Genomic DNA, 21,677 nt, shown 5'->3' with positions numbered 1-21,677 from the left:
CTGTAGATACTTAAGCACTGGATATGCCTATAACTACAACTTTTTTTTTCTTGCCCTCCTGGGCAGTTAGGTCAGGGGATGCCATTAATATTTGTCAACTGTGGGCATGTGAAGCCCTTTGAGACTACTTGTGATGAAGGGCTATACAAACAAATGTGACTTCTAGGAACTATTCCATCAAGAAGAGAAACAATCAGTCATTTTAATTAGCATTTAAACACATTATCTAAACACTGAAGTTGTATTAACTGTAAAACCATAAAAGCCAATCCACTATTTAAAACTTGAAACGCAAAGTTTGCCCAGCCCTGGTGTCAATGTATTTCTCTTTATGTTCATTTGATTCTTGGTCAGCAGCTCTTCGGCAGTTTTCACTTTAAATCCAGACTCGACACGGCTGCATGTAGTGCCTGCGCATACTCTGCCAAGAGAGACGTGTTGCCGTAAGCCGGGTTTTGTTCAAATTACCGCAAAACCTGCTGAGCGATGTCGGCATCCAGCAGTACCTTTGGGATTGTTGTGGAAGACGCAGTTGTTGGCGCAGGTGTCGGGGTGCGACTCCCAGAAGGACGACGCGCAGCAGCACAGCGGCGGCAGGTCCAACTTCTTGTTGGCCATTCGGTCCCTCACTTGGGATCTCAGAGCGTCAACGTACCTGTTCACAAATCATTGGCGACGTTGGTAAAATATCAATTTCATGGATAGGCGACTGACCCCAAATACATTTCAGATGTGCCAGAAGGCTTTTCCTGAGCAGGTTTTGTCAGCCCTGACCGATTAAATCAAACAATATTTGCTCTCTAACAAACAGATAATGACATTTAAAAACTCACCTGCAAGCGATTAAAAACAAAAAAAAAAAAGGAAAGGAACCCAAAAAAGAATCTCCAGGTTGTCGAAAATTGATTCTGCCAAATATCGGAATCAGCCTAAAAAAAAAATCTCTACCTGTCAGGTCCTAATTTATTATTTCATGAAAGTTTGAAATCCTCTGCTGCAAAGCACAAAAGTGATCTCAGCGTGAGGCCATCTGAAGGCCTGGTGACAACCTGCCGGCCACGATGCCTTTCTCGCTCTCCCGTTTCCTCCTCTCCAGGTCGGCCGCTCTCTCCTCCTTCTCCAGCTTGAGGCGCTCCAGGACGAGCATCTCTCGCTCCTCCAAGCGCTGGCGGACGTGCGAGAGCTGCCGCGTGCGCTCCAGCTGCCGCTCTTCCTCCAGGCGCGCTTTTTCCTTGTTCGCTTTGATCCTTTGGGGTGAGAGGGGAAAAGAGGCAACGGATTCCATTTGGAGTTGCCATAATCAACCACTTTGTAGTCCAGTAAATCATTTTACAACTGTATGTTTGTATGAATGGCAATACAGTAGGGTTGTCTTATTAAAAAAAACAAACACATTTCATTTCCTTTGCCACATTGAAGTGAAATTGAATATTTTTGGCCCGTGAGTGTATTCCGAGCGGCCGTGCTGCGCGCCAACGTGTCACACTGTGATCTGTCGTCACCTGGCCGTCTTCTTCAGGTGCTTCCTGTGCTGGTCGCTCTCTTTCACGCGCTGCCGCTCGACGCTCATGAAGTGGCGGCGGTGCATCAGGAACTGCGACAGGCGCTATCAAAAAAAAAAAAAAATTTAAAAGAAGATGCGTCATTATTTATTTTACTTTTTTTTTCCCGCTATAGAATGATACCTGTCTTCTCAACTCCTCCTGGTCCTGGATAGGCCACAGAACCTTGTCAATCCTCGGATCAGATGTGGAAACGTCCCACCCACGTGCAGTTGTCTGAAACATGTCAACATCGGATTACAATCTGGCTCACAAATGTGAGGCAGTTTTAGCTGGTTGTCGTTTTTTTTTTTTTTTTCCATCCTTGACATCTAGAGCCGTTTATATTCTCATGACTTTGTTGTTGAATAGCTGGGCTCTTCTTTCTACCCAATTGCAGGTTTGGTGGAAAAATACATACAGTCCAAGGGAAGCATTTGGTTCCAGGAACTACAAGTAACAAAGATTCGAGACACCTGAAACTTTGGGTGGAAATGTGACTTAAAGACTTTTGCGCAGTACTTTTAAAAACAAACAAATTGCTCATCGTTGCAACTTCCTTAAATGGTGGGGGTAGAATGAAAGGGGATAAACACCACACATGGTCTCCTTGGCTGACCTGATTAGAATTATTTAAAGAAAAAGTGAAGTTCAGGGGTTATATTTGATACCGTCGATCTTGAGATAAAGAGGAACTAAATGAGTCAGGAAGACTATATTTTGTTGAAATGCAACGACCGGCGGACATAGTTATGTTCAAAGGTGAGGATTGAGTGTGGTTGGACACACCAAAACAGATCTGGCACTGCTTGCTGGGTATCTAAATAGGTCACTTCTGTATTCATCTTCCTCTTCATCATCATCATCTTCAACATCCTCCTCCTCTTCCTCCCTCAGGACATCACATTCGGTCATCTGTTGAAGACAATGACCATTTCATACCTCACATGATGTTTAGCATTTAAAAAGGAAGAATTGGAAGCGTGGTGGGGACAAGTAACACTCACATGTCTGGTGAGTGAGATCTTCCAGTTGTCCGCGGAAGGCTCTGACGTCTCATTGGTGGACTGGCTGGTCTGGCAGGCTGCCAGTTTGAGTCGGACCTGCCGGGTACTGTCGCGGAGCTAGAAACATTTTTAGAAAACATGCTGGATGTCAATAAATCTTGAGAGGGTTTTGAGTTTTCTTTTGGCTTTTGTTGTTTTGCAATTGCTTCATTCAGATGAAATCATTCATCTCAATACCATCCCTAGTGACCTCAGGTGTGCCCCAGGGCTCTGTACAAGGGCATCTCCCCTCTTCATCACATTCATAGAGCAAATTATCACTCCTTTGTTACTTTCTCTCACTGCTACTACTACAACTGTGGATATTTTCAATTGACGGAATGGGCACGAATGCCTCTTGTTTCAACTGTACCTCATTTATGTTTGTCTTCCCTGGCAGGTGATGTGGTTTCGGGATTCCCCTGTTAACGGGACACTGCACAGTGTTTTAGAAGATGCTGTTAGTGCTGGCGGACGTGCGAGAGCTGCCGCGTGCGCTCCAGCTGCCGCTCTTCCTCCAGGCGCGCTTTTTCCTTGTTCGCTTTGATCCTTTGGGGTGAGAGGGGAAAAGAGGCAACGGATTCCATTTGGAGTTGCCATAATCAACCACTTTGTAGTCCAGTAAATCATTTTACAACTGTATGTTTGTATGAATGGCAATACAGTAGGGTTGTCTTATTAAAAAAAACAAACACATTTCATTTCCTTTGCCACATTGAAGTGAAATTGAATATTTTTGGCCCGTGAGTGTATTCCGAGCGGCCGTGCTGCGCGCCAACGTGTCACACTGTGATCTGTCGTCACCTGGCCGTCTTCTTCAGGTGCTTCCTGTGCTGGTCGCTCTCTTTCACGCGCTGCCGCTCGACGCTCATGAAGTGGCGGCGGTGCATCAGGAACTGCGACAGGCGCTATCAAAAAAAAAAAAAAAAAATTTAAAAGAAGATGCGTCATTATTTATTTTACTTTTTTTTTCCCGCTATAGAATGATACCTGTCTTCTCAACTCCTCCTGGTCCTGGATAGGCCACAGAACCTTGTCAATCCTCGGATCAGATGTGGAAACGTCCCACCCACGTGCAGTTGTCTGAAACATGTCAACATCGGATTACAATCTGGCTCACAAATGTGAGGCAGTTTTAGCTGGTTGTCGTTTTTTTTTTTTTTTTCCATCCTTGACATCTAGAGCCGTTTATATTCTCATGACTTTGTTGTTGAATAGCTGGGCTCTTCTTTCTACCCAATTGCAGGTTTGGTGGAAAAATACATACAGTCCAAGGGAAGCATTTGGTTCCAGGAACTACAAGTAACAAAGATTCGAGACACCTGAAACTTTGGGTGGAAATGTGACTTAAAGACTTTTGCGCAGTACTTTTAAAAACAAACAAATTGCTCATCGTTGCAACTTCCTTAAATGGTGGGGGTAGAATGAAAGGGGATAAACCCCACACATGGTCTCCTTGGCTGACCTGATTAGAATTATTTAAAGAAAAAGTGAAGTTCAGGGGTTATATTTGATACCGTCGATCTTGAGATAAAGAGGAACTAAATGAGTCAGGAAGACTATATTTTGTTGAAATGCAACGACCGGCGGACATAGTTATGTTCAAAGGTGAGGATTGAGTGTGGTTGGACACACCAAAACAGATCTGGCACTGCTTGCTGGGTATCTAAATAGGTCACTTCTGTATTCATCTTCCTCTTCATCATCATCATCTTCAACATCCTCCTCCTCTTCCTCCCTCAGGACATCACATTCGGTCATCTGTTGAAGACAATGACCATTTCATACCTCACATGATGTTTAGCATTTAAAAAGGAAGAATTGGAAGCGTGGTGGGGACAAGTAACACTCACATGTCTGGTGAGTGAGATCTTCCAGTTGTCCGCGGAAGGCTCTGACGTCTCATTGGTGGACTGGCTGGTCTGGCAGGCTGCCAGTTTGAGTCGGACCTGCCGGGTACTGTCGCGGAGCTAGAAACATTTTTAGAAAACATGCTGGATGTCAATAAATCTTGAGAGGGTTTTGAGTTTTCTTTTGGCTTTTGTTGTTTTGCAATTGCTTCATTCAGATGAAATCATTCATCTCAATACCATCCCTAGTGACCTCAGGTGTGCCCCAGGGCTCTGTACAAGGGCATCTCCCCTCTTCATCACATTCATAGAGCAAATTATCACTCCTTTGTTACTTTCTCTCACTGCTACTACTACAACTGTGGATATTTTCAATTGACGGAATGGGCACGAATGCCTCTTGTTTCAACTGTACCTCATTTATGTTTGTCTTCCCTGGCAGGTGATGTGGTTTCGGGATTCCCCTGTTAACGGGACACTGCACAGTGTTTTAGAAGATGCTGTTAGTACTGAAGGTGTACAGACACCCCATTTCCTTACAGTCCAAACTAATGCCACAGACCGTGCAGTACTTTACCGTTGAATGTGCTTCCTGAAGTCGCCTCTTGCTCATTGCAGCCACACGACGACGCACTTGCGCCTGAAATCTTCGCAGGCTCTCTTCATTCTCCCTCTGCTTCTCCGCCTGAAGCTCGTCGGTGTAAGAAGCCAAGTCCTAAGGTGAAATAAAAGAGTTATTGGGTCTTATCTGTCGTTTTTGAACTAACTCCACTCCGTGAAATGGAAGAAGAGTGAAAAGAAATTTTATGCAATTTGTAACGGCTGCACTCGACGACAAGGCAAGCTTCGGGCACTCACACACGGATGCTCCTCGAATTCTTGGCCGTCCTCCACCCAGGCTCCCACGGCCACGACCGCCTGGTTCCTCTCGGCCAACACCTTGCTGGCCCGGTGCTCGTTCCGCTGCTTGTTGGCAACTTTCTCCCGAGTCTTTTTCGCCGCCGTCGCCCGGGTAGCGAGCATTGTTGCTAAGAGGGTCGCTCGAGGAAACTCACACGAGTTCTAAATTGAACTAGTTTCAGGAAGTAGGTTTAATGTCGCCTCCACATCGTTTTGTTGGTCAAAGACAAAGACGAAACGGTGAATTTACATTTACTTATGTCAAAGCGACGTTTAAAGAGATTCGAGTTTCGCTCGCTTGTCTTTTTCTTGGTCAAGCATCCCGACGGCTCACTGCTGCCCCGTAACGCACCGGAGTTGCAATTCACCACTACCATTCGAATTAAAAAAAAAAAAAAAAATCAGTTCCAGGTCACAAGTTGCTTTATGACGGCAATGACGTCACACACACGCACATTTGGTTCACGTTTTTATTATTAAAAATACGACAATATTTCAGCACATACAAAGTTTCATATGTAAAGATTACTCTGAGGGTCTCTGGTTCTGACAATCTTGCGGAGGGCGTCAGAGCTTGGACAAGCATCCAACTGAGGGGAGAAAGAGAGCAACTTTTCAAGGAGGCATAGCAAGTGTGTTATGGCGGACCCATGTTCGCGACCCCTATGATACATACAGTTTCACCAGGATATACAATATTATTAAAAAGGAAGCGTTGGGGGCCATTTTGAGATTGCTTCGTAACAATTCATTTGCCATAATAATATTTAGCACATTCAAAACTGTGAGCCCATTTCAACTCTGTCACGAACCAAAATGGCAGCATCAACGCTCATAAAGGCTGATCAACTCAAGTATGGAGGTGTAGAAGTGCAAATAACCTTTATGGAGTGCCGAAGCTTGGCGAGTGCCGGCTTGAAGGCCTCCATGGTGACCGAGTCGGCGCCGTTGACATCACTGAAGCACCGGTAGACAACGGCGGAGATGCGGTGAACTTGGCAGTGGTTCAACACTAAAAACAGCCAGTAGGAAATTCAATGAAAAAGTGATTTGTAACCACTGGGCTACATGATCACTTTGAGGTTGTGTCATGTCAAAACCTGCAGCTGGAAGTCCACTGAGTATGTTTGGCTGCTCCAGGGCACGGCACACAGGTGGACCATTAAAGGTGGTGGTGTGGAGGGAGCGCAGGAAGGGCGCCGAGCTGCCGCAGAGGTAGTCGGCGCTCTTGTAGTCGGCCATGGGGCTATCCGACAGGACGGTCACGTGCAGGTCTTTGTGCTGCAGGCAGTCCAACACCTGCACACAGTAAGGTGCCACACATACACCAAAAAATCTGGCTTTTCCACTCTGTGACAACGAGGCGCTCTAAAGTAGCCACGGCACATCAAAATTAAAAAAAAAAAGGAAAATACCTTTTCTGCCCACTGGAACTGCTGATCTTCCGCAACATAGCACGTCAGCTGGCAGATTACAACCTATAGAAGGAGACACACAAGACATTGTTATCACTATTGTTGTCACTAATAACATGGTGGAACAGAATTTGGGAGGGGGGGGAGATAACTTTTGGAGGGGCAATAGTTGCACAACCACACACAGTCAAATACAGCAGACTCCATGATTGATAACATTTTATGTTATCACTTCAAAAAAGTAATGCACAAGAAAACACATTCCACAGGCTTCCATGTGCATGCCAAAGCAGGAGGTGGCGCTGTAGCCCATAAACATGAGCCCAATGCAGACAATCGAGGAGCCTGAAGAATGTTATCCATCCATTTTTGGGGGGCAAAGAAAAGCTGAGACGTTCCATCAGTCTTTTTTCTTTTTAACTCACAGACGGCTCGTCCCTGTGTCGGTAGAAGATGCACTCAGACTGCTCGTCGCTTCCTGCCCGGCTCCTCTCATTCCATACGGAAGCATGTCCCACCGTGTCCCACTTTTCCGAGGTGAGAACGTATACCGACAGAAACCCTGGTAGAGACCAGACGTCAGTGTTGAAGTCTACTTGGGGGAGGTGGGGGGGGGGGGGTAATTCATGTTTGTGTTGTTTGTGCCGTGTGTGCTCACTGGAAGCGTTGTGTCCCACAGCGAGGATGAAGTGAGAGCATGTCAGCTTGTCCCCGGACTTCAGGGCATCACACACCTCGGGACTCCAATGGAGACAAACCTCCCTGATTAAAAGACAGAAGAGGGTCAGGAAAAAAAAAATGTACAAAAATCAAAAAACTCAACAAAAGGTACAGCTACATAATCGATTTTAAATTGACTTTTTAATTTCTGACAAATAGTTGTGACTTTGGAGTACCTGCATACAAGGGCGGCAGCTATCAAATATTTTTAAAGATTATTCAACCGGGCCTGATCTGGTGAGTGACGTGGGTGTCAGCGAATTAGAGCGTATATCGAGTTGGCTGTTGTGAATTCAAATTAGCGGCTGTCTGATAACTGGCGAACCGTTAGCCAGTCTATTTACTGTTTGCTGCCAACGGCTCAAGAGATAGACTGGCTGAAGTTCCAGGGTGACAGTGCCACTTTCAAGCAGCAGCTAAAGCGACCCATGTCAAAGTCGAACGGGAAGCAGAGTTGCAATGTTATCAAAAGAAGAACTTTGTCTTAGCACAAACGTCATTATAATTTGGCGTCTTGATGATGAAAAAGTGTCTCCGCGCATGAATTTAAATTTTGTAGGATGCACGGATTGACATTTGCGCCTCATGAGAGTCATCGACGTCATTACTGGGTTGCTGGAGAAGTTGTTCAATAATTCTTGATCCTTCGAGTATTTGACAAAAGGATGTCACAGTTATGCTGCTGAGACACCTGGGAACGGCTTTCAATTGTGGGGGGTAAACGCATGATGATGTCTGCTCGTCTGTGTTAATCGGGGCAACAATTTCTGCTTAATCATAGCATCATCCCCGCCCCTCGCCGATTAGGTTAGCTAGCCTCATGGTTACCTCTTTTCCTCGAGTTCTTTGCGAATTTGAGCGTCTTCTTCGTCCTCGTCGAGCGTCTCTTCGTCGTCATCGTCTTCATCCACAGCCCGAGAGTAAACGGTCACAACCTCGCCGAAAAACGTGGCCATTGTCTAGCGAAAGTTCGGGTTAAAGAAGAAAAAGACCGGACAGGAAGTACTTCCGGGTATCTTCCGCAAGTACCAATTTTTTCAAAGTAAGACGGGGTTTAAAACCGCAACATACACTTATCATTTTATTTGAATGACAAGTCGCTATAAAAGGTATCCTTAAGTTTATTTGATATCCAGTTTTATTTTTTTTCCAATTGTCTATATCTCGTCTTATGTGGGTGACATTGAGCATTAAATCCACATGCATAATATGACATGCAATGCAAACAAGCGTTGAGCCGTGCATGTATATTGTTTTAACTTTTTGTTCAAATCCAGTATGGTACATTTTTTTACGTGTGTGTTCTGGTGGGGGGGGGTGGGGGGGGGGGGGTAATTCATGTTTGTGTTGTTTGTGCCGTGTGTGCTCACTGGAAGCGTTGTGTCCCACAGCGAGGATGAAGTGAGAGCATGTCAGCTTGTCCCCGGACTTCAGGGCATCACACACCTCGGGACTCCAATGGAGACAAACCTCCCTGATTAAAAGACAGAAGAGGGTCAGGAAAAAAAAAATGTACAAAAATCAAAAAACTCAACAAAAGGTACAGCTACATAATCGATTTTAAATTGACTTTTTAATTTCTGACAAATAGTTGTGACTTTGGAGTACCTGCATACAAGGGCGGCAGCTATCAAATATTTTTAAAGATTATTCAACCGGGCCTGATCTGGTGAGTGACGTGGGTGTCAGCGAATTAGAGCGTATATCGAGTTGGCTGTTGTGAATTCAAATTAGCGGCTGTCTGATAACTGGCGAACCGTTAGCCAGTCTATTTACTGTTTGCTGCCAACGGCTCAAGAGATAGACTGGCTGAAGTTCCAGGGTGACAGTGCCACTTTCAAGCAGCAGCTAAAGCGACCCATGTCAAAGTCGAACGGGAAGCAGAGTTGCAATGTTATCAAAAGAAGAACTTTGTCTTAGCACAAACGTCATTATAATTTGGCGTCTTGATGATGAAAAAGTGTCTCCGCGCATGAATTTAAATTTTGTAGGATGCACGGATTGACATTTGCGCCTCATGAGAGTCATCGACGTCATTACTGGGTTGCTGGAGAAGTTGTTCAATAATTCTTGATCCTTCGAGTATTTGACAAAAGGATGTCACAGTTATGCTGCTGAGACACCTGGGAACGGCTTTCAATTGTGGGGGGTAAACGCATGATGATGTCTGCTCGTCTGTGTTAATCGGGGCAACAATTTCTGCTTAATCATAGCATCATCCCCGCCCCTCGCCGATTAGGTTAGCTAGCCTCATGGTTACCTCTTTTCCTCGAGTTCTTTGCGAATTTGAGCGTCTTCTTCGTCCTCGTCGAGCGTCTCTTCGTCGTCATCGTCTTCATCCACAGCCCGAGAGTAAACGGTCACAACCTCGCCGAAAAACGTGGCCATTGTCTAGCGAAAGTTCGGGTTAAAGAAGAAAAAGACCGGACAGGAAGTACTTCCGGGTATCTTCCGCAAGTACCAATTTTTTCAAAGTAAGACGGGGTTTAAAACCGCAACATACACTTATCATTTTATTTGAATGACAAGTCGCTATAAAAGGTATCCTTAAGTTTATTTGATATCCAGTTTTATTTTTTTTCCAATTGTCTATATCTCGTCTTATGTGGGTGACATTGAGCATTAAATCCACATGCATAATATGACATGCAATGCAAACAAGCGTTGAGCCGTGCATGTATATTGTTTTAACTTTTTGTTCAAATCCAGTATGGTACATTTTTTTACAGTACATTTTGCCTTAAGGAGAGTGTATATTACAAAATTCATACAAAGCATTTAAAAGTCCACCCAATTCTTATATTTAATTAAAATACATGTATTTCTATTAAACATAGAACACATTTGGCAAGACTGAATTCATTTTTTTTTTTATTTGAAAAAGAAAAATACAGTCACACTCATTCACATTTCATATGTTACACATGAGCATAAGTAGAAAATAAAAAAGATCTGCTCTAAAGCTGTAAAATTACAAGTCCCCTCACATTCCAATTCATTTCCGGCATCTGAGCCTGAGGGGACGCATCCCGCAAAGTGTCATTGTCCTGTTGGATGAATTGCGTCTAAGCACTCATAGCGGTTTGGGCATGTTGGTCACTTCCTCCAGACACTCGTTGTACGCCTCCTGATAATCTTCGTGAGGTTTGATCAAGATCACGCAGGTGGGCCTCTTGGAGCCCGCAGATGCGCCCAAGTCCTGCAGAGACGGCGACGGATTAGCCACAAAGCCTCTTGACGAGACCACGCACAGAATTGTGAGGATCAACTCACCACTTTGGAAGGGACATAGGCATACGGCAGGTTTTTGTCCTCACACATTATCGGCAGGTGGCAGTAGACTTCGATGGGGAGCGTGTCGCCGGCTAACAGCACGATGCTGCAGGTGAGACAAAACATGAGAAAAATATAGAGAACTTTCACACTGCAACTTTTCCATGATCCAAATGAAGTGAATGATTACAGTGGTACCTCAATTTAAGATTGACCAACTTTTTATTTTTCGTGTGTCTTTATGACACTGTCCTCAGTGGCCAAGGCATGCGCATTAGAAGGAGCAGCACCATGTCAATGGAGCATTGATGTATGAAAACATGATACACAAATGTTTTCTGTACATCTCTATAAGTACAGCACTGTAGCGTACTTACTAACACTTGACGCCACACATCACACAAAAATTGTCGGGACTTGTCCCGTCCCAATGCAATTTTCTTTCATTTAAAAGAAAAATAACGTGGTGCTTTTGTAAGGGGGCTGCAACGTAGATTTTCGAATTCGATTAACTGTCTCGTCTCAAGGGCCACTGCATAGTTTACATGAGGGGTGACGACAATGATGACTCACCCTTTCTCCCCCTTTCCAATGAACTTCTGAACTTCTTTCACTCCTCTGCGGATGTTTTTCAGTTTGGACGCTGAAAAGACAGCCATCGTTTTAAAACACACAATTACCAACAAAAAATAACTATCTTAACATTCACTTAGCTACAAAGTCATGCTAAAACGGATGATTTAAGACAGCGTCGGGGCATTTAGAGCTCCAGAAAGAGAGTCAAACTAGGGAACAAATAAACAATATGTCCGGTTAAATGGTAAACGTTACCCTTTTTGACGCATTTGTAGAGTTTCTTGCTGAGCTTCCTGGTGGCTAGCGGCTGCGCGATAGCGTTCACGTTGGCGACCAACTCCTGATAAGTCTTCTCAGACGCCTCGTGACTGCCGGCCGCCGGGACCTCGTCGGCGCTGGACGCCGCTTTTTCCTTCTTCACCTTCGTCATACCCGATCTCCAAAATCCCTAATCGATCGTTATTATTTAACCTATTACGCAGACTCTTAGCTTTGCTAACTGTGTGGGCAAAAGGTAAAAACACATGTGCTTGGGGGGTTCTACGTCTTCCTCTGAAACGAGGCTGGACGCAGAGTACCACAGCGCTCCCACTGGATCGGAGAGTAACAACAACAGATAACCCCAATATAAAAGTTGGGATTCCTAAAAATGTAAATAACACGTTCGGTTAAAAAAAACGAGAGTTAATTAAAAGAAAACTACACAACTCAAAGATCTGTGGGGCCTTTTAATTCACTGTCTTTTTTGTATTCTTCAATTGCAGTTAAACCCCAATTAAAAATGTAAATGGTTAATGCATCTTCAGATTTTTTGTTCTCACCATGCTCCACTGAGGGGTCAAGCACTCAATACACTCTTATCCATATTCATACCCTTTAATTTGCCATCATTGTTCAGAGAGAAAAGTAGCAAGAGTCTTGCCACATTTACAGTTTGCTATTTAAATGTGTTTAATTCCTTTCAAGTGACTATGCATGTAACATTTTAATGGCTTTTTATTGTAATGCCCTCACATGTGGGAAAGGAGAGCCACAGTCACAGCTACACCTTTCAGCATTTTAGTGAACATTAAACGCAATAACGCCCACGCAGGAGCTGCTGTCGACTACAGCTCACCCCCAGTCCTTCACACGCAAGCTCGCCGATGTCACATGCTCCCCCGGTAGACCCCGCCTCTTAAAGGCACGTACACACACACCACTATACTGTATACAGTCTTTTCCATACATTTTGTGCTTCACATACATTTACACTGTGTCCCAGAAGTCTCTTATAATACATTCAAATGTGTGTGGGAGTGATTCTTAAAAAGTTCGCTTCAACACCGAAGATGTGCTGCAGTGGCATCGTGGAGGCCGTGAGAGCGTCAGGGTAAATAGTCGTATTCATCCGTGTCCATCTGGTAGATGTTGTCCACGGCCGTAGGTTGGTGGTGCAGGTGCAGAGATGACGACGTGGAGCTGAAGTACACTGAAGGGACACTCGGAAGCTGCTGATGACTGCAACACATGTTCAATGAGTTGATTTGATGACCCAGTTGGCGTCGAAAAACTCAAATCCAATCAATTCTGTGCATTTTCGTGGCTGCGTCCGCCCGCAAGGTGAAATTTGAATTCGGTTTTGCAGTAGAAGTAGTGCCGAAATTGAGTTTTATAAGAAATTGCTGTACATTGACTATTTGTGCCATTTCGAGCATCTTTGATTTTTTTGTTTTTTCTTGTTATGTCTCCCCAAGTATTCCATTTTTTTCTCACTTAAGTGATGCTGCTTGAAAGCATATATCGCAACTTAGTCATTTCCCACCAACCAGAGCTGAAAGAAGCGTAAGAAAAGGTTAGGCGTTTTTTTTTTTTTTCCGACAGAATCTGCTGAGTGGTTTGCATTTTTTTGTCCTCTCCTGGTTTCCTCGAACTGTTCTTTCTGCACGACGTGACTCATCCGTGGCAGTCTGAGTCGCGCTCGTCGACGCATCCTGAGGAGACGTCACTTCAGAGACGCGGCACCCCTCGCAATGATTCAGAACATGTCAAAAGCGTCAATGTGTTGAGCCACAACATCAAACTCACATTTTGGTGAGACGCTGCCGTCTTCTTCTACCTGCAGACAAAGACGACAAAAGAAAAAAAAGTTCAAGTCATAGGTTGCAATTTACATTTCATGACTTATTGTCTCTTTTCATGCAAAATAATGGTGTGAAACGCTCAAAGGTTTTGGCTAGAACGTCGTCCGGAATTTTATGGGAAGAAAAAGGAGGATGTATTTTGGATTGAAGTCCTAATTTAGAAAGATGAAATATTAAAGTCAGAATTTTCTTAGAATAAAGTTTGTTTACATTTGAGTGTCAAGTAGAAACGTCTCTGAGATTAAAAATGGGACTCGACAAGAACAAAAGAATAAAGTCACACCTTTTCGGCATACAAAATGTTCATTTTGGTGCGAAAAAAAAGTTGTACCTGTATATTTTCAAGATAAAAAGGTTTCTCAAATGAGGAAGTCACAAGGCTGCTGCCGAGACAAAACATGATGGGCAAACCAAAGTTTTCTTCTTCTCCTTTGACAAATGGTCGGCCAACTATCTTACGGCGGCCTGGGAAACCTACCGATGATGATGCTGATGACTGCGCCAAAGAGGATGAGCCCAAAGAGGACGCCTATCGCAACCATTGACCCTGGGATATCACCCTTCTGATTATGAAGACAAAAATGTCACATTTCTTCACAGAAACAGTTGAAAGTCATTGAAAAAAAATAGCATTAAGCAGCCTCACGAGACTAATGATGAGTTTCTTTTCCCGTGATATAATTGGGTAGGCTGGGTGAACATCCAGAGCCATTTTCAAGTGGCAGAAGCACCCAAATGCGCCACAAGTGCTAGACCCCTGATTTTACATCAAAAGGTAAGCAGAGCTGCAATGAGTTTTGTTGAAGACGCAGATGAGGGAACAACATTCGCTTTGCAAACGTGTTGTGAAGACTGGCAGAAAATGTTTTGAATTGTGTAAAAAAAATACTTTATAAGTCTCCTTGAAATGATTTGCGGTGTTCCTCAAGGCTCTGGTGTTTTTCCCCTAGAGTTACACACATTCATACTGTGTGGACAGTCTGGTGTAAACATGAACACATCTGACCTCGGTTTTGGTTTTGAAGTCGATTGAGGAGGAGGAAGTTTTGAAGCCTTCCGAGGAGGTCATCTGAGCTGAAAGAAAAAAAAAGGGGAAGGGAAAGTCGACCATTTTAGCACAGCTGTGTCAGCTTTACATACTTATATTTGCATACAAATATATCACAGCGATCACGAGACAAGCTTCAACAAGATCACCCAGAGCAGATTTTGATGAAAGTTTATTCCAACCGAACGACGTCTCTATTTGTAAAAAATAAATAAATAAAAAAAAATTAAAAAAAGATTCTGCCATTTTGTGGGTTTGCTGCACCTGCTGTACTGACGGCAGCAATGCTCTCCGCAGACAGGACAGTCTTTAAAGTTGTGCTTTGAGGGGCTGAAACACAAACAAATCTTTCTAAAGAACAAGCATCGATGTTACAGTAATTATAACCCTTTAAATAAAAACACTACAAATGCGTCTGAAATAATATTTTAAAAATGAATAATTGAGCGCGAGCATTAACAACTCATGCACACTGCGTCCACTAATATTGATGACTGTTTATTCTGCATTTATACTGTATTACTATTTGGCAGAAAACAGAAGGAATAACATTCTCACCGTCCATTATGATCAGCTCGATGGAGTGTTTCTCATCATTGTCACAGCGATCACGAGACAAGCTTCAACAAGATCACCCAGAGCAGATTTTGATGAAAGTTTATTCCAACCGAACGACGTCTCTATTTGTAAAAAATAAATAAATAAAAAAAAATTAAAAAAAGATTCTGCCATTTTGTGTGTTTGCTGCACCTGCTGTACTGACGGCAGCAATGCTCTCCGCAGACAGGACAGTCTTTAAAGTTGTGCTTTGAGGGGCTGAAACACAAACAAATCTTTCTAAAGAACAAGCATCGATGTTACAGTAAATATAACCCTTGAAATAAAAACACTACAAATGCATCTAAAATAATATTTTAAAAATGAATAATTGAGCGCGAGCATTCACAACTCATGCACACTTCATACACTAATATAGATGACCGTTTATTCTGCATTTATACTGTATTACTATTTGGCAGAAAACAGAAGGAATAACATTCTCACCGTCCATTATGATCAGCTCGATGGAGTGTTTCTCATCATTGAAGGGCCCAGGCACCTGCACCCGGCAGCCGTACACTCCGGCGTCCTCCTTCCTCGCGTTCAGGATGGTCAACGAAACATTGCCGTCCTCCAACCGGCCCAGCAGCTTATACCTGTCGCTTTCTTCCGTCACGCTCACACCGTTGGTTTTAGCGATCTGGAGACCGCAGCCAATCATCGGCAAAGCTCCCCGGACCCAGCAGACCCACGAAGATCCGTGTTTGATGATGTCATACGTGCACGACAGCGTGACGTCCTGACCTGCGATGCCCCTCACGGACGACGGGCTGGACTCACAGACTATGAAACAGAGGAAAAATAGTGACTAACCTAATTGCCGTTTCTGGCATCAAAAATCATGTTGCTTTGACGCAATCTGATGGGATATTGGTGCTAGAATCATTTGGACAAAACTAGTTCTTTGCTGCCAACTGAAAACAATGAAATCCATCAAAGGCGATGAAAGATGTAGTTTGACAGTTAGCTGTAACCGATCAGAGGGCGGAAAAAAAAACGCTGATGTCATCGGAGACCAACAAACAATTTTCTGCAATGTAATTTTCATCAAAACAGGTTACCTGTAAGGAGGCAACAAAGGAGCACCGTGCTGAAGCGTGTCCTCATCTTCATGCGGTACCGGCCACAATCATCACCATCATCGTCATCATCATCATACACGTCCAGACCAAGATTTAGACGAGCGTGCAGATGACGAGTCTAGATTCCCTTTTTTTTTTTAAGTTGTGAACTTTAGCTAAGAAGCAGCATGTGCACACATGACTTCATTTCTGTGGCTCACTCGGCTTCCTGTGTAACAAAAGCCCCCGGGTTTCACTTCTTGATGGTGGAGCTGCACCGGACTAATAAAAATAAATAAATAAATAAATAAATAAAGGCTTGTCCTCTCTACTGTTAAACGGAGAAAAAAAAAAGAATTACATTGAGTTCAGTATCAATGTTTTATTGATTGATCAATGTATTAATTAGTTAACTCATAGATTTAGATTGGTCTCTCAACTGGCCCAAAATAGAAAAAAGGAAACTCAACTAAAAAAAAAAACACAACCAAAAGGATTTGTCCTCAAAAGCTGGTTAACTAAAAAAAAAAAAAAAAAAAGTAAACCAAACCAAATAAGGGACTTGTTCTCATTACGAAAGGTAAATAAAAATAAATTTAACAAGAAAAAAAAAACTGTCCTATCAACTGTAAAAAATACACCAAAATAAGTGAATATTAATACAAATGAATGTTTTTTTTTTTTTATTGATTTAGGAGGCTGATTGTTTTCTCTACACTTCCATTTTGTAAGCCCGTAAATCAGCAAATTAGGCTCCTCCCGATTCTACACGTACACGTCATCCTCTGCCTCTTCTGATTGGCTCCCGCTGCTGCCGGTCACTGCTCTCTGATTGGACCTCCAGATTCCTGCGGCCAACAATGAACACAAACGCCAAAAGTAAGACGAGAGGATGCAATTTTGGAAACCGAATTAACGTATTTTTTTAATGGGCAATTTTGCAAAAGTTGGACTTGTGCGCACTGACTGTAAGCGGCGGTCAGTATCACTGCAGGACTGAAGACGATGAAGGCCATTCTGAGGGTGTTTCCGAGGAACATCCGCAGATTGTTGCCATCTTGCCGCCGAACGGGCTTCTGTTACGATGACGCCACCGTCAGCAAAACACCAACTTGCGCCACCGGCCCGAAGCTGTGTCGCCCATACCTGCACCTGCGCCACCACCGGTCCGGTTGTGTCGTCTACCGAGCCCTCCCACAATTGGACGCTCTGCGTGACATCACTTCCTGTTCCCGCGTCCGTACTTCCACCTTTGATCGTCGGTGGTGTGTTCAGGTTCCCTGCGCCTGAAAGAATGTGTTCGGAAACCATTTGAGTGTTTTTTTTTTTCCGAGTTCACGTGAAGCCATTCTCTATCGATCGTAAACGGCATTTGGTGAACCGACGCGGAATGACGATGAGGAGGACGGAGAAGGTTTTGTCGTTGAAGGGTCCCGGCAGCTGAACCCGGCAGTGGTAGAGGCCCGAGTCCGAGGGGCGCACGTTGAAGATGGAAAGATGGGGCTCCTTGCTTGGGGCGGAAGACACCGAGTACCTGAAAAAAGAGGAGAAGGAGGCGGAGTCTTCCATTTTGGGGCTGCTATCGCAAAGCATTCTGGGACATGTAGTCCCGGAGCTGAGCGGCGTACCTGTACGAGCTCTTGTACATGAGACGCTCGCCCACCGCGTTGACCAGCACGTTGTGGCAGGAGAAGAAGGCCGGCTCGCCTCTCCCCCAGCACACGTGCACGCCTTTCCGTTTGGCCGCCGCCACCCGGCACGGCAGAGACGCTCTCCGCCCGGCCACGCCCACCACCGTCTCTGCAGGACCCGCCCACACTGAAGCGGCCGCGCCGAAATAATATTGCAGCACCGTCATTTTATCATGAAAATATGCATCTCAAAGTGTTGTGCGTATTTTCCTGTATATCTGACAAGGTAGAAACAGATTCTGTTTCATAAAAAAAAAAAAAAAACCCAAACATCTGCATATTCGACACAAGCTTTTCATTGGCACCCCCCCCCAAAAAAAAAAATTCTAACTGTGACCCCAGTTTTCAAAAGTAGTTTTCATATCGATAAACATTTGGAGATACATGTTTTGGTCTACATCCAACTTCACATTGTGATGATTCAAAATTCTTCCTAATTTCTGAGCTAGTCCATTTTTTTCCACCAGTTTTCAGCAATGACGTGCCTCTCTTCCGGTCTGTACTCACCTGTGACACCAGCGACACAGGCGACGACGTAGAGCTGGAGCAGCAGCAGCGGCGGCATGTTCAGCGTTGCGCTCCCATGAGATCGACGGACGCGGCCAGGGCCGAGCAGACGACTCAGTTTTGTCGCTTCCCTTTTCCATTCCGCGGTATTTTTAGAAACGGTTTCTGCTGCTGAAACGACGGGAAAAAGAAACGCAAGTTTAAAAAAAAAAAAAAACATCGGTTGCTTTCATTTCGGGGAGATCTGCCTGTCTAATTATCATACGGAGCTGCAGTGCAAACAGTCCGAGGTGAAAGTTCAGCCATTCTCATGTTGGGTCTTCATTCCTGTCTAATTAGATTCCTTAAATTGGAAAAACAAACACGGCGTTATGGAGCCAATGGCCTGCATTGGATATATAGATGATATTCACATTGGCATCCGACCAACACGACTGCAAGTTTAAACTACTTTGTCCCAAAATATCAGGCAGAGAGATAAGCATAAAATAGACCCCAGACTCTCGCCTTGTGGAAATGAGGTGCCCCATAGACAGCTAGGCCAATGACGGATGGGGTACATGGATTTCATTACCACGGTGACCAAGGGAAGGCATCCGGGGACTGAACAGGCAGAACAAGCGCGTTCTCCTTCGGGAGCATAGTTCAGAGTGTGGAGGAAAGGAGCGTTTTCACTCCTGGAGGCAGCAGTCTGCTACACTGTGTTGATGTGGTGGGTTCGGCTTCGGCCTCGACAAGAACGTGTCCGCTCTCTCTGCTCAAGAACATTATTAGCCAAAGGTGGAAAAGTGGGAGGCCAAATGCGCGCATCAATCGCGGCTGGGTCTGGATCACAGCGAACAGGGTTCAATAAAACAACAACAATGTTCTGACTGGTCATGTCACTGAAGGAAATGCGACAATAAAAGAATAGAATGACGCAAGTGACCCAGATCCTCCCAATTTAGGTTAAAGACTCGGATGAGGTTTAAAGCCTCCGGGAAAGGAGTGAGCGTCAAGGCGTGCCCGTGAATACAAAACAACACTCAGGCTCATTTGTGTCACGGAACATCATGTCGCCTGCCGTCACCTTTGGAAAAACATCACCGAGTCGGGAACAAAGCGCCCGCTGAGGAAGACGAGATGGATTGTAAAGCCACGCCGTTACATCATCAGCATCATCAGCATCAGCATCATCGTCTCCATCATTCTCCAGGTGAAGCTGTGACCTCTGAGAGCTTCACCCGAAAGGCTGTCGCTCGGACGACAGCCGCCGTCATGAAAGGCCCGACGTTGTGGAGTGATTTTTCACGTCTTTGCGCCGCTCACTTCTGCTCGCCGAAGCGCCTTTGAGCGTCCGGCATCTCGGTGACGAGCCCAACACTGATCCGTCTGTCGTTGACGAGCGCGCCGCTCGTTCGTTGGGGCGCACGCCGCCCCCGTTGCGTCATCAACATTTACACCTGTGCGCGCGGCCGCCATGTTTGTTTGCGGGATGCTAATTTGGCCCGCAGTCAATCTGAAACGATGAGACAAGGAGAGGGCAGATGGTGGAAAAGGAACAACAGGAGGCGGGAGGACAGAAGGACAGTCGGCTTTTAAATCAATGGCTGCCATGGCGACAGGCATGCGCGAATGGCGCCTGAAGACAATTTTACTGTCGCGTGAAATACATTTCGGGATGATGTGGAATGAAATGGCTGCTTCCTCATCCACAAACATGTCAAGCGGCTGCCGTGTGAACAGCATTTCATGGGAAAAGTATCCGAGCAACGGCACATTAAATTGCGTTGCAGAGACGAGATGAAAGCGGCGACAGGTCACAACAGGGTTGGAATAGTTTGGGAGTTTTCATAATAGTTATTATTGGTTTTTGACTTTTTAAAAAAAAACCTCTTTGTTTTCATGAGTTTTCAGAGCTTTGTGTCAGTTATTATTAGTTTCCATTTTTTCAAAAACACCTTCCTTGTAGTTTAGTTGTTATTAGTTTTAGTATTAGTTTTAGTTTTTTTTATTTTAAATATTTGGAGTGTTTGTTGTGTGCAAGATTAAAAAAAAAAGTGGTCACAAAGTATTGCGTAAAAAAGAAAAGAAAAGAAAACAATTCTCAAACAAGTGCTTGACCTTCCGTCTTCTTTACGGGCGTACAGCAACGTCGAAATACATACACTTAAAATGAAGCCGGAGAGCTCAGGTATGCGATGAATTGACCAAGATAAAGACAGAAAACATTCTCGCAATAATTCTCGTTCGTTTTATCAATGTTAAAATGTAGTTTTTATTTTTATGATATATCATTTTTTTCCCCCATTTTTGTCATTTGTTTTCTTAACTATAGTAAACTTGGATTACACAAAATTTCGAGTTCATGAACACGTTTAGCTTTTATTACGATTTTTATACAATTTATTTTTTAATCGTGATGCAATAACAGACTAAGAAAATGTGGCAACCCATCCAAGAAGCGGAAACAGTGACGGGTGGTGTCACGCTTCTTGGCAGGTGCAGTCCATTGTGGCTAATGTGTCAATACGCCAACGTCAGTTTAAAAAAAAAAAAAAGGCAGACGTACAGAATGCAATCAACAACGCGGGCTAAGAGCAACCTTGAAGGCAACCACCTGGTTTGCTGTTTTACTCCGCGCAATATCGCTAAAGCGACAGTGAAGAAGGGGGCTAGCCATCCAATTGAGGACAATTGGGTAATGGGTGAGCTGGAGCTGATGCCAGCTGACTTTTGGCGAGAGAAGCGGGGGATACCCCGGATTGAGTGCCAGCCAATCGCAGGCCGCATATAAATCATTCACAAACAAATCTCACGCCAAAGGCCGACTGAGAAAGAGTCTTCGGTGAAGCGAACATTCACGGCGGTTGCATCATCCGATTTGTGACTTACGCGTTTTACTGCCAATATGTATTTACGTGATCGCAGAGTACGTGCCCAAACTCGTCTGCCCGCAAGTCGTATGTCGTAAATTTGCCACAACTCAGAGCTTGGAACTCCGAGCCCCCCAAAAATGACAAACTCATCATCAGATCGGTGAGATCAAATCAGTCGCTTTATGACAGAGGACACTGAACTGTGATTCTTTTTTATTCACAAAGCAGAACATGTTCTTACCATTGCAGTGTCTAATCTGGTTTGAGGAAAAATTTTCTCGGAGTTCATTTTAATTTTCCAAATGATCCAAATACCCTCAATAAAATTATTAGTTTAACCTGAAATTTGAAAGAAAAAAAAACCTCAATTCACAACAAATGGAGACATGGAAAATACACCAAATGGACACCGCATGGAGAATAATGCCGCTTTGTGTTTTGGGGGGGGGGGGGGCGGACAAAAAGGCC

At 44.3% G+C, this 21,677-nt stretch overlaps 6 protein-coding genes across 10 annotated transcripts; all 6 read right to left on the bottom strand.

Moving 5' to 3' along the window:
• Window positions 1-177: 177 nt before the first annotated feature.
• LOC109515952 (coiled-coil domain-containing protein 15-like) lies at window positions 178-3,031 on the bottom strand. The gene is made up of 8 exons (XM_019870139.1): window positions 2,961-3,031; window positions 2,549-2,665; window positions 2,331-2,456; window positions 1,686-1,778; window positions 1,503-1,606; window positions 1,050-1,247; window positions 507-655; window positions 178-421 (listed from the first exon to the last, which is right to left on the bottom strand). The coding sequence occupies exons 3-8, from the start codon at window positions 2,454-2,456 to the stop codon at window positions 372-374; spliced, it is 720 nt and encodes a 239-aa protein (XP_019725698.1). The 5' UTR covers window positions 2,549-2,665; window positions 2,961-3,031; the 3' UTR covers window positions 178-371.
• Window positions 3,032-3,048: 17 nt separating this feature from the next.
• Window positions 3,049-5,691, bottom strand: LOC109513129 (coiled-coil domain-containing protein 15-like). The gene is made up of 8 exons (XM_019865389.1): window positions 5,296-5,691; window positions 5,015-5,152; window positions 4,853-4,915; window positions 4,441-4,557; window positions 4,223-4,348; window positions 3,578-3,670; window positions 3,392-3,495; window positions 3,049-3,136 (listed from the first exon to the last, which is right to left on the bottom strand). The coding sequence occupies exons 1-8, from the start codon at window positions 5,458-5,460 to the stop codon at window positions 3,049-3,051; spliced, it is 894 nt and encodes a 297-aa protein (XP_019720948.1). The 5' UTR covers window positions 5,461-5,691.
• A 102-nt stretch (window positions 5,692-5,793) lies between these two features.
• psmg1 (proteasome (prosome, macropain) assembly chaperone 1) lies at window positions 5,794-9,931 on the bottom strand. 2 transcript variants are annotated; one of them, XM_019869509.1, is made up of 7 exons: window positions 9,733-9,931; window positions 8,843-8,946; window positions 7,178-7,314; window positions 6,753-6,815; window positions 6,438-6,636; window positions 6,219-6,349; window positions 5,794-5,927 (listed from the first exon to the last, which is right to left on the bottom strand). In XM_019869509.1, exons 1-7 carry the CDS (start codon window positions 9,858-9,860, stop codon window positions 5,850-5,852), a joined length of 840 nt encoding a protein of 279 aa, XP_019725068.1. In that variant the 5' UTR covers window positions 9,861-9,931; the 3' UTR covers window positions 5,794-5,849. The 2 variants fall into 2 exon arrangements, with proteins under 2 accessions (XP_019725068.1, XP_019724990.1); XM_019869431.1 differs by lacking the exons at window positions 8,843-8,946; window positions 9,733-9,931 and adding exons at window positions 7,411-7,514; window positions 8,301-8,498.
• Window positions 9,932-10,054: 123 nt separating this feature from the next.
• Window positions 10,055-11,896, bottom strand: nhp2 (NHP2 ribonucleoprotein homolog (yeast)). Its single transcript, XM_019869638.1, has 4 exons — window positions 11,577-11,896; window positions 11,319-11,388; window positions 10,746-10,851; window positions 10,055-10,671 (listed from the first exon to the last, which is right to left on the bottom strand). The coding sequence occupies exons 1-4, from the start codon at window positions 11,749-11,751 to the stop codon at window positions 10,546-10,548; spliced, it is 477 nt and encodes a 158-aa protein (XP_019725197.1). The 5' UTR covers window positions 11,752-11,896; the 3' UTR covers window positions 10,055-10,545.
• A 403-nt stretch (window positions 11,897-12,299) lies between these two features.
• On the bottom strand, window positions 12,300-16,404 carry LOC109514872 (T-cell immunoglobulin and mucin domain-containing protein 4-like). 4 transcript variants are annotated; one of them, XM_019868412.1, is made up of 7 exons: window positions 16,154-16,400; window positions 15,537-15,875; window positions 15,243-15,308; window positions 14,451-14,518; window positions 13,923-14,007; window positions 13,389-13,422; window positions 12,300-12,821 (listed from the first exon to the last, which is right to left on the bottom strand). In XM_019868412.1, exons 1-7 carry the CDS (start codon window positions 16,203-16,205, stop codon window positions 12,689-12,691), a joined length of 777 nt encoding a protein of 258 aa, XP_019723971.1. In that variant the 5' UTR covers window positions 16,206-16,400; the 3' UTR covers window positions 12,300-12,688. The 4 variants fall into 4 exon arrangements, with proteins under 4 accessions (XP_019723971.1, XP_019724048.1, XP_019723890.1 ...); XM_019868489.1 differs by having other exon boundaries at window positions 13,389-13,412; window positions 13,919-14,007; window positions 16,154-16,398; XM_019868331.1 differs by lacking the exon at window positions 12,300-12,821 and adding an exon at window positions 13,076-13,294 and having other exon boundaries at window positions 13,389-13,412; window positions 13,919-14,007; window positions 16,154-16,404.
• A 299-nt stretch (window positions 16,405-16,703) lies between these two features.
• On the bottom strand, window positions 16,704-18,522 carry LOC109515078 (hepatitis A virus cellular receptor 1 homolog). The gene is made up of 6 exons (XM_019868687.1): window positions 18,352-18,522; window positions 17,782-17,971; window positions 17,539-17,687; window positions 17,300-17,439; window positions 17,121-17,229; window positions 16,704-17,001 (listed from the first exon to the last, which is right to left on the bottom strand). The coding sequence occupies exons 1-6, from the start codon at window positions 18,407-18,409 to the stop codon at window positions 16,919-16,921; spliced, it is 729 nt and encodes a 242-aa protein (XP_019724246.1). The 5' UTR covers window positions 18,410-18,522; the 3' UTR covers window positions 16,704-16,918.
• Window positions 18,523-21,677: the final 3,155 nt, after the last annotated feature.

Source organism: Hippocampus comes, unplaced genomic scaffold (genome assembly GCF_001891065.2).
Source record: "Hippocampus comes isolate QL1 unplaced genomic scaffold, H_comes_QL1_v1.1 scaffold197, whole genome shotgun sequence".
NCBI lineage: Eukaryota > Metazoa > Chordata > Actinopteri > Syngnathiformes > Syngnathidae > Hippocampus > Hippocampus comes.
The sequence above is the reverse complement of the archived record's forward strand: the minus strand, read 5'-3'. Positions and strand labels throughout refer to the sequence as shown.